A 12,207-nucleotide genomic window follows, 5' to 3' on the forward strand; every position below is an offset into this window, starting at 1 on the left:
TACAAAATCGAACGCTTTGCTGAAGTCGATGTAGAAGCAATACGAGTTAGATCTGTATTTGTGCCGTGTTTCGGCAATCAAATACTGGAGGGTGCAGATGTTGGTAAGCGTGTTGTAGGCTTTTAAAGAACCTGTCTGATATCAAAAGATAATTTCTTTCAGCCCACCTGGTGAGTTCTCTTAACCAGACTGTTGCAAAGATTTTTTGTCTGGAATCAATCATGGTTAGGAGGCAATAGTTGCCAGGGTTCAATCTATCGCCTCTTTTAAAGATTGGTACCAGTACAGATCAACACTGCTGGTCTATATCACACCTGTTTGTTCTATGTGCATATATAGTTTTGTTCAAATTTTTGCCCATAGTACAGGTTTTACTTTCATCTCAACATTAGGGATACCGTCTGGTCCCAGTGCACATGAGCTCTTGAGATTAATAATTATGTTCATTAAAGTGTCTTCCTCAGTGTCTAGTTTAGTCAATTCGAGGTCTGCATATTTCATGGTCTCTTTTGTATTAGTAGAATAAAAAGTAGTATATGTTTCAATGATGTATGCAGACCATATCTCATCAGGCAAGTGATTTTGGTCAGCAGGGGAGAGACTACTTTTGTAAGTCATTGAAGTGGGAAACACATTTTTGGGTGTTATGTTATTTAAGCCACACAAACAATAATGTCCAATTAGAAGTACTGATGGAGATTTTTTGCTGTTTTGTCAAGTTTCTGTATCTGGTAGCTGATTTTCTAATACGAGTCTGTGTTTCCCTATCACTCATAAAGGCATCTCTTTTTATTGATGCCTGTGTTTTGCAGGTGGGGTAAAATGTACATAATCGTGGCATCTCAGGTTTAGGCATAATGGCTGGAATAAAATCACAGATATACACGGGGGATAAACCGCATGTTGGGAATGTAGCCATATGGTAAATTATTGACTCTCATACCAACTTTAATACTTGTGACTAAATATAGACACTTTAGAAACAATGAGAATATAGATAATGGGGATACACCATTGATGTATGGATACATGGCTACAGATAGATGGATTTGAGGTGCCTAACTGTATACATTGGGAGCATACACATGGAGATGATTTTTTAATTTGTTAGCTTGGTATATATACATACATACTTTACAGGTTCAAGGGAACAATCCCTATTACTGAAATTGAAGACTAATACCTACAACTGACATAAGAAATTAACATTAGCAGTAGGTGAGTATTTATATGAATACTTAAACTAATGGGACTGGATTCCAATACATAGTGCATGATGAATAAAAATAAATACAAATCATTAGCATGACACTTATCACTGATACGTAGATAAACAGTCACCAATCTCTGTTATCAGACCAAGCTAGAGTCATCATATCTATGATGGATCACTAACACATGGAGAACCAAGTACATAATGTGCTTGCTAAGCGCAGCATGTACTAGATGTACATGGGAGATGAGACAGGCATTTGAACTAAACATGGGCTTTTGATACTGGTCATCCAGATTTATTATTAAAAATCTTTCTAACCAAACTGAATATATACTCATTTAGTATGTTTGGGATGTCTGTCCCACCACAGGAGTACAAGAAAAAGACTTAGGGCCTCATCACGAGTTGGGCGGTATCCCGGCAGTATTCCCGCCGGGATACCTCCCGTGCTAATAGCGTTACCGCCATAACCCCGGTGCTATTAGTGCCAGATCACTGGTTTGGTGGAACGGGAAATCCCCATTCCCCATTGGGCCCATTTGGGAATTCCCCATTCCCCATTGCGCCCAATGGTGAATTTTCGGCGTGAATACCGTCGGTGGTATTACTGTACGGTAATCGTGGTGAAAATCGGCAAATTCGCAGCGGTTTTACCCCCTGCTCAGAGTTGGGGGTAAATCCTGCCAAACCTGTGATTTGGCGGACCCTTAAATGCGGCGGTAATAGCGTTACTGCCACATTTCAGGGTTACCACCAAACTCGTGATGAGGCAGTTGGTATTTACTCTTAAGGAGTTGGTGTACCTTATGTTACTCCAAAGGAGCAATGGGCTAAACTTTGCCTTAAATTGAGGGATCCGTGGTGCAGAGAGACAGGAACTATACCCAAAACTTGGTACAAACTGTAAAAATTGGTCTGGTTTGCATTATTTATCTGGCCATTTGTTATGTATGTCTTTTGCGTGGATCAGTGATATAGCACAATTCATTATTTGAATATTTCTGTTGTTCATAGGTTTGCCCCTGCTTGTGCAAAGAACAATTGCTCGGACTATCGTGGTTCAGAAAGTGGTGGGTAAGGGGCGCTTTGGGGAAGTATGGCATGGAAAATGGTGCGGAGAAGATGTTGCTGTCAAGATCTTTTCTTCAAGAGATGAAAGGTCTTGGTTCCGCGAGGCTGAGGTTTACCAGACCGTAATGCTGAGGCATGAAAACATCTTAGGATTCATTGCAGCGGACAATAAAGGTAAATGCATGTTTTATACAGCTCTTACTGATCAAGGGTTCCTCTGCACGCCTGAGCACACATCACGAGATGATGGGGGTACTGCTATGCCATCATTTTTCAGTCATTAGCCACAGCTGTTTCAAAAGAACTCACAATGGTAAACTTGTAATATGGGCAGAGATGAGTTCTCCTTATGGGGGACCCTATTTCAAAACCATGTTGTACATGGGTGCTAAACTGAGTGGGCAAGAGTAAACAGGGGAACGTGATACTCCAGCAGCCCATAACCCCACTTTGTGAACACAGAACCGTTTCCACACTCAGTCGCAGGGTTAGGTCTGGTTTTGTGTTGTTTGTTTGGTCGAAAATGCTTGGGGAGGCCCCTGAAACCCTCACCTCACTTCCCCCCCACCTTAACGTATTACCTTACCCTTACCCATATATTTTTTTAATTTAATTTGACCGAACAATCAAAATAATTCTCAGAGGGCACATGTGAAAACCTACCTATTACTAAGAATCTTTAATATAGTCAATAGTTTTGGTTTTTGTGTTTTTGACAGCCATTCACCATTGTCCAACTATTACCATTGTATGCACAGGTCCTATCACATCTCCCTGATACTTGCAACTCTATGGTATTTTCTTACCACGGTTGTCTTTAGAGGAAGAGCAGTGGCTCTGCAGGTGACTCTCCCATAACTTCCAAGAAAACAGATAAAACAATAAGCCCCATTCCTCGAGCCCAACAATCACAATTCAACGACATGCCCATTTAGCACAATATGGCGAGAACTCATTATGCACAGTGAACGCTTCATGTTCAGATTCTTTATGCAGACTTAGTTGGTATTACATTGACGGATCCCATTCGCTGAATTGGCACGACATGGACAGCTTCTCTCAAGTCCAGTTCTCAGCACATGACCACATTGTCATTCTCCCATGCCCAGGGCACAATATATTATGCCTAGTTAACACTTCATGGAGGGAATCAATTAAACCAACTGAGCACAGCGTGCCTGGATTCAATTGTGCTTAGTTTCTACCTCAGTGGCCGATTCTGTTATGCACAGTTATGATATGATGTTCATATTATGTTATGAAAAGTTAATACATTGGCCCTCATTACGACCCTGGCGGAAATCGTGGCGCAATATGCACCATGGAGCACGGCGGAAAGCTGCCGATAGCGCCATGGGGGTTGGCGGATTTACCGCCCCATTCCGACCTTGGCGGGGCGGTAAATCCCCATTCCCCATTTTACCCTTCCCCATTCCCATTTTTGCCCCATAGGGTATAATGGGAGTGGGGAAGGCGTTAATTACGCCACCGTAAAATACGGTGGCGTAATTAACAACAAGGTCCCGTAGCGCCATGGATTTCTCCGCCCGGAAAAACCAGGCGGAAAACGCTCCATGGCGCTACGGGAACTCGTAGTAGGGCGGACGGGTCCGCCGCGAATACCGCTGGCGTAAACCCACTCCGCCAGGGTCGTAATGAGGGCCATTGTTAGTATTTTCAAATATATATTCCTAATACAGCACGGTTTGGATTATATTATGCACAGTTAACACACCACTAACAGATTCTCTTTTGCTTCGTAGCAAAGCATGGGAACCAGCCCTTTATGCTCAATAAGCGCTTTATGGTGAGATTGATTAAAACTCAGTTACTAGAAAATAGCCAGATTGCATTAGGCATGGTTAAGAACTCATGGCGATTCCATTTTAAGCCAACTAGCACTTGACGGCCAGATCTCGTCATGCCCAGTTTGCATATTGTTACCATTGTCCGTTGTACAAAGTTAGTACAGTATGACCCAATTATATCAGTGAGGCAATATGTCCGGAGGCAGCAGGCAGACCCTGCTGATAATGGCCTGTCACCCAGGTAAAGGGCTGGAGCAAAGCAAGGGTCCCTGTACACGGGCGACAGTGACTTTACCAGCAGGGCTGGCCCACCGATGAGGGCAGGGCTAAGAAAATAAAAAAAAGAGGAACATTCTACATTTGACCTGTTCTGCGATGCCCTGTCTGCAACGATGGAGTAATCAACACTGAAAGCAGACTCCTTTAACATCCATGGTATCGCAAGACAGGAGAAAGGAACGCTTTCCCTTTTTTAAAACCGTTTTTTAAACTTTTAGCACCCACTTGTGGTGACCAGAGGCTGCTAAAGGTTCTTAGAGGGAGGAAGGGAAGCACACCCATGGGGGAGCTCGGAGTGCAGGCTTATACCAGAGGATACAGCCTATATACAAGGCCCTGATTATTTAGCACCCCAACCTAGGCTGCTAATACCAGCAAAGCATGGGCAAATTACATTATTCTCAGTTAGCCCTGAAGGCCATGTTGGATTACAATTGTAATGCTTGGATTGAATCCCAACAACTAGATAGACTATCTCTGTCCCTCAACAAAGGATTAGGCTATCCCTGGGAGTGTGCTACCCCTCGGAAGAAGTAGTGTGGTGCCTATCTAACAGGGATAGTAAAAAGGGGAATGTCCCTCCACTAAACTCATGCTAACAACACAAAAATGCACCCTCACTTTTTAGCTTGAAAAGTGCTTACCAACAGATCATTCACTCATGTGTCACACACTGGACTCCCAGATATACTATCAGTACTAAAAAGATCCTAAAAAGATATTTGTCACCAGGCGAATCCCATCTGCATTTGGGGAGGGGATTTTATAACTTTAATCTACTAGTATCTGTAGGCCCGGTGCTCCAGGATTGGTGAAAGTCCACGTGGTGTCGGCACGGGGTGCATGGGTCAGCTGGGCTCTTCTGGGTGGAGCGCGGGGTCAGGCGGTGTCCGACCTGTTACAAATTATTCTATCTCACAATGCCCTTTCGGCCCGACCATACACTAACAGTGATTGGTACATTTCTACACAGACAATATGGGCCCCCTTCATTCCGTCAGCGCCAGGGTCGGAATGAGGACCAATATCTTATAACCACAAAGTATGCATAATAAAAAAGGTTACTTCATGGGTCCAGGTGCGTTATCTTGAGGTTATATTCTTGGGCTATCTACATCAATTGCTTTGTTAGATCTATTGGGGGACAGCTTAATAGTGTGTTAGTACACAAGGGGATATATTGCAACTTGGACTTTGAACATTCAGGGCGAGCTGGGGTGGTACTTGGTCGAAGGGCACACAACTGACACATCACACAGAACTAGAGGTCAGGGGGCCGTGTTACTGTACTTGGGGTTCTGTTACTGCTGATTCAGAGTTATGGAGACGGATGTTTTTTTGTAATTCGGCACTCTGGCCCAGTTCACCCGCAGGGCAGTGATGTAAAAGGAATACGAAAGGTACAGTGTTTGAAGTGTTACTTATTACACTCAAGCATCCGTGAGAATGGGCTTGCTGCAAAGACGGCACAGGGGAGGAGGAGGTGGGTGTAGCTGGCTAACTGTGCGAGGCCTACCAGAATTAATACAAAATGGAGTTGGTGATCGTACAAAATGGAGTTGAGATTCAATCCTCTTATAGGTGTTGCACATGTTTGTGTCACCCCGGGGCTGTCCAGCACCTTGGCCAGAGACACATCAGCCATGGAACGAGCATAGTGTGCTTTTAGGGACAGGAATGGAGGGGAGGGAGGACTCAAAGACCCTTTCTCCCATACAGCCCCATTGAATTCCCAGTCTTAGAAAGGTACCGAGGTTGCATGGTCCATGAGGGCAGGCCCATTCAATTTGTACATCCATATTTCGATTCTGAGTTTCATCTCAGCTTTGTACGCTTCTCTGGCCAATGAGGGTTTGCGGCGGCTACTAGTTACGGCATTTTTTATATGGTAGGCAGTGGGGAAATTGACAAGTCAATGGTAAGCATCCATCTTCGGCGGTACCCCTAGTGTTCTCCTAGTGTTGGCCCCTTTGAAGACTGTCAACTGAAATGCAGTTAAAACAACCACCCTGCTTAACAGGCCCCAGTACTCCACTCATGTTGCTGTTGGTAGCAAATGAACAAGAGTGTCAATTACATACTGTAGAAACTCTGTGCTTGACGTAGGCATAGGCACGCGCTTAATATTGTAAAATGATGCATCATTTTGAACCTTTACTTTTCTGAAGGGAAACACTCATTTTTGCAATGGTTTAAAAAATGCATGTTGTGTATTTGAATATAAAGTGATGTCTTAACACAGTGTATGTGTGTATTGATTAGAAAGAACTTAAAGATAATGTGAAGTGGCACCAATAAAACCAATGAGGATTTGGCTGTTTTGCATATTAAAGCATTTTGGGAAGCTGAGAATGACCAACAAGCTTTATATCTGTCAGATATGTCTATGAGCGATGTATGACTGAATCACTAAATACCCAAAGCATGCTGGGTTTGGTATGTGTTTCCTTTTTTTGTTTTCATATAAACAAAAGTCACCCTAACAATAACGCTTTTGTAAATATCAAGCATGCATACACGTTTGGCCATCAAAGACCTTACCGGTCAGAACGGAATGACTGCTAAAATCTAGAAATGACTTGCAGTGTAGTGGATCAGCTAGACTCAGAGAAACAAAATTGGCTTATTTTTAAGAAATGATAACCAGTAAATTGAAAATAAACTGCAGTAAAATTCTGCTCCTCTGGCAATCTAGTTGGCCTTATGAAGAGCGTTCCTAGAAAACCAGTAATGTGTCCATGGAATCACTCACCCATTGACTCATCTGCACATATTTATATAATGTCAATATTACAATATTTCAGCCTGTCTACATACTAACAATGTTTTACTAAGAACTTAGTTAAACAAATGACAGGCAACCAACGATGTACATTGTGTACAATACCTGCATTGATGTGTTCACAGAACACTAGCTACCTTTAACTCTGATGAAGTAAAACACAGCATACCTTCTTATTCTTGTAAAACCTTCCCTTCTACAAACATTCACGTGATAACTTGGTACCTATCTGTAATCTTTTAATACATAGCATTGAACAGCGTTGTTAATGTGAGAAGTATGCAAAGCTGATTAGTACAGAGGAGCGGGCCCACGTTGTTCACGGAGCAAAATCACATGCCTCTTTCAAATAATAGCTAACATTTTTTTAATCGTTAACATTGTGTGTCCTGCTTAGGCACATACCAAATGCACACAACTTGCAATGGAAATAAATTTGTTTTCTTTTTTTTATCACAGATATGTTCAATATTGCATATTTTCTTTGAAATGTTGATTTTGATCATTTTCGTGTATCACATAAAAAATAAACCATAACTATAGACTTGGTTCACAGCATCACTGCATGGTAGTTTAACAACCAAGAAAGATATGTTTTCACATTCTTCTGAAATGACTTTCTTTTAGGAATTTACAGTTATGTTGGCATGTGGGAAAGTATGTGGAAACACCCAGTGAACATGCCATCAAACAGGGAACTACACTCAGGGATATTTTACGCTATGGGGGCTTCCTCAAGGTTAATCTTCTTGTAAGCCTTTTGGTGTCTAAAACAACTCAGCTCTTTTTGACAGCAAAGCTTGCCATTGCAGGCTCGTGGAGGAAGGCCCGTCCTCCAGGTTTCGCTGACTGCCTCAGCAGACAATTGTCTATATTGCCCCTTGAGTGGGTACCAGTCACTTTAAATGCAAACTACATGGAATTCTATACAATCTGAGACCAGTGTCCACATACCTAGTGGACATAGACAAAGAACTATCAAGCTGTACCAAGTTAATAGCATTAGACCTGTTTGTTGAGATGAATTATACAGATACTGGGTAGATATAAGGATGTTATGTTATGTTCTGTTAAAGGTTCTTTTACCGCACACTGTTGCCATCTGTGTGGTCCCTTGACGCTCTGGTGGATCTGCAATGCAAGGAAGGTGGTGGGGTTTGTTAGTCGGATTGAGCGGGAGAAGAGCAGGAGAGTTTTGGTGTGCTGTTTACCTCTTCAGTTCAGAGAAACTGGTCACTGAGCATTGGTGTGTTTTCGGTCCGTAGACGCCATGTGATGTTGAGGTTGTGTATGGTTTGGTTTCATGGTGGGTGTTGGGAAGTGTGTGAGTATACAGATTGGTGAGTTTGTAGTATGGTTATTTAGTAGCAGTACCTTTTCTACCCCCAACAATCCATCCAAGTGCAACACATCAATGATCCCAGCAATCAATCCAAGTGCAGCACACTTCCCACTCCCAACAATCCATCCGAGTGTGGTACATTTATGACCCATAACAATCTATCTAAGTGTGACACATTAATGTTCCCAACAGTCCATCTAAGTATGGCACATCTACCACCGTCAACAATCCATCCAAGTGCAGCACACGTCCTACCCCCAAGAGTGCATCCAAGTGCGGCACATCTCCCTCCCCCATCAATCCATCTAAGTGTGGTGCATTTCCTATCCCCAACAATCCATTTTAGGGGCAGGGTGCAGCACAATACAGACGCTACACCATGCCCATCTCATGGAGCTGCAGGGAGCATAAGGCTAGTCCATATAGTTAGACCAGATGCAGAACATGGCATATATAGGCAGACAGATTAAGTGCACATATTGGCAATTTACACAATGAGGCTACATGCAAAATAAGGCTAATCTATACAGGTAGACTAAATGCAAGAAGGTATAAGATGTCAGGTAACAAGAGTAGTGGGGTTTTACTGGAGTACAGTAATGGCTGTACCCCTGCCAGACAACACTACCGTATCAACCAGTGTAGTTTAACTACGTCAGGCATCACAGTCGTACATGGGCAAACACGGATAGGATAGGAGATGGGAACAAGTGACTTTCCAACACACTTTTATTTTATCACGCCACTCCAAATATGGGAAATGGCAAGGTTACAGTTTGCTTAAGTTCATTCATGAGAAGAGAACACAATCAATCAATCAATCTTTCTTGGACATTTTCTGAAACATGCTGCACAAAAAACGAATATCACTTGGAAAAGTTCTATCTGCTGCAAAGCGAAAATCAATATCAAGAGCTTCTGAAACAAAACAAGCAGTAGGCATTGCCGACCAGAGGACAAGAGCAACTTTTTCCAAGGAAAATGAGATGCCATAGCAAACTGAAGCAAGACTTGCCGACAAGAGGACAAGAGCAACATCTTCCAGGGCACCACTCGATCAGGACATGGGCAAAGCTGGGTACCACACCTAGTGTTATTCTCAAAATCGTTGGGCTACTGTGGATGCATTTTAGAAGTTTGGTGGAAAAAGGTAAAAAGGTGCAAAAGGTAGAGTAAAGGTATATACCAGTATTGTGCCTCCTTCCCAGTTTCCAAGAGGCATCTTAAGAAGTGGCAATGTGGAACCATCTGAATAAAGGTTTATCAAATTTGAAAGGAACATGGTATTGTGGGATATTTTTACCCATGCCAATGCAACCTACTACACCCCTTTGTCAATGGGTGAAAGAAACTGCCAAAAGGGATGTGCTACCCCATGTGCGTGCCAAATTGGCAAAACTGTGCATGGTTCATAAATCACAAAAGTCTGCACACCCCTGCCACACACAGGCAAAGTTGATGTCAAAACAGAACTCCCTGCAGGAGAATGCCAGTGGGTGCTGTTTGCTGTCACATGAAGCAAGGCCACAGAAGTGGGCTAAAATCCGAAAATGCCTTTAAAATACAGTTTTCCCAATCAATTGTAACCTTCAAAGTGCTCTTTTGGCACTAATTTCAGTAGTTTTCCAGGTGAACTATTGAAATGAAAAGTGTGCTGGAACCAGCAATCATCCAGTGCAGTCAGAGAAAACCAGGCCTCACTGCCTGACAGCTGCATAAGAAAATTAGATGTCAAACCCAGTTTAAAAGTGTTTCTTTTTCCAGAAGAAATTGCTAAATTCGCCTATTTAAAGCATGCTTGTGAAGGGTTTAATTCTTTTAAATGTCAAAATCCCTTATAAACTGTGCTTATTTTTATATGTGTTAAAGACAAGACTTTAATTATAAATTATTAGGCCAGACTGTTATGATTAAAATTGATAAAAATTATATAGAATGACAAAAACAGCTCTCGCAGAGATGAGGATTGAATGTGAATATAACTCATCAAATATGCAATGTATGTGTCTGATTCTATTAGGGGACATCATTTTCGAAATGTACATTTGTGTAAAAGTTAAGTTTTGTTCAAAATCAATGTGGGAGTTCCTAAATCCCATCATAAAGATGACAGCTCTGTTCCGACTGCCAACCAGAACAAGGCAAGTGCCTGTGGCCACTCACAGCCGTGGGGGTGTGTTTTGAAATCATGCCCACACCATAAACGTTGTGATGTCACTTAGTAGGATAAATACAGGAGCTTCACCACACATAGGCACTGCTTCCAGAACACATCCTTGATTTCTGCACAACATTTTGTTCCTGACTTCTTCATCTTATCCAGAACCCTTCATCTTGCAGCTGACTCCATATTTCTTGCAGGATCCAGACTTTAGCATTGCTGAACTCTTTCTAGCTAGACCCAAATTCAACCATCCCAAACTTGAGGGGATTTAATTCTGATTGAGTCTGGCTTGCTACCATTATCTACCGTATCCAGTGACCAGAAGGGCCCATCCAAATCCAGCCTGAGGTGCAGTCCTGATTGGTCAGCACTGCTGATGCAATCTCGCCATAGGTACCCTGCTGCCGGTAGACCTAACCCGAGCCAATGACCAGAGCTTTGATGGTCCAATTTTAATCACAAGGGACTGTAAGTATTAATAGGAAGAACAGTGACCCATAGTATATTTGCATTGTCTTATCCCAATCTCAACCCATCCCATCTTTAATTTTAGAACCCTAGTATTGTCAGAACCATTCTTGCGCTGATTTTCTCTCATCTGTGTCACAAAACCATAAGTCATTAGTGATTTTGAGTAACTAAAGTAAATCCCAGAAAGAAAACAGAGTATCCACCACATGAAGGCTTATGCTGACCACGTAACTGGAGATTCATGGGTGGCATTCTCTTTTTCATAGTCATTAATATAGTGTAATAAAACCAATCTGTCATTTTTAAAACCGAATTTCTGTTTTTGCGCCTATTTTGCTAAAATGCCTCTCACTAAAACCTCTATAACTTCTTCAATTCTATAGATAGAAATGAAATTTCATCTCTCACTGATACCTAAGACCCCTAGCTACATCCACAACCTAGGACCCATTTTTATCAAAAAGTTTACACGTCTTTTTCCCATCCAAAAAGTTTCTTCAATCCCATTCTGATCCAAAGTGTGTACTGTTGTCTATCCTGTCGCTCATGTGTGTTAGGACTTGTTAAGTGTTGCTTTCCTAAGACTTTTTCTCCATTTAAGCATGTTTGCGCCCTTTTGCATTATTTCAAAAAGCCATTTTCACCTGTCATTTTTAAAAGTGTCCATTTCCAAAAACTGTTTTCTCTCTTGTTTTGGGAGGGAAGATTGCATTTAAACTCTAGACATTTTGTCTTTCATTCCTGAATACCTGCTGATTACTGACCTCTTTGTAGGATTGCTCATTTGTACCTTAAGTACTTTGCAAGGGAAATATTAACCTAAACGCTATCTGTTCACAAACCAATTCTGTTCTTTTTCCCGTGTTTTCTATTCTGCATTATTTTAAGTGAATTCAATTGCTTTACTTATTTTCTGAATTGTATTGTCACCGCTTGGTGATTGCTGCCCCATATATATATATATATATTACATTTTATGTGTGATTTGAATATAAAATAAATAAATATTTACCTTTACAAACAAGCCTGATTCCTGATACAGTGTGACTAGGGGGGTATTTTGAGAAGGGTGTG

The 12,207-nt window shown here is 41.8% G+C and overlaps 1 protein-coding gene across 2 annotated transcripts in view; it reads left to right on the forward strand.

The window, feature by feature from the left end:
• ACVR1C (activin A receptor type 1C) overlaps positions 1-12,207 on the forward strand; it is a 1,016,293-nt gene that overhangs the window by 701,826 nt on the left and 302,260 nt on the right. For both annotated transcript variants that reach the window (XM_069616403.1, XM_069616404.1), the window contains exon 4: positions 2,231-2,461. In XM_069616403.1, coding sequence (XP_069472504.1) covers positions 2,231-2,461 — 231 coding nt within the window. The remainder of the gene's footprint in view (positions 1-2,230; positions 2,462-12,207) is intronic.

This window comes from Ambystoma mexicanum, chromosome 9 (assembly GCF_040938575.1).
Source record: "Ambystoma mexicanum isolate Mex_15411 chromosome 9, UKY_AmexF1_1, whole genome shotgun sequence".
NCBI lineage: Eukaryota > Metazoa > Chordata > Amphibia > Caudata > Ambystomatidae > Ambystoma > Ambystoma mexicanum.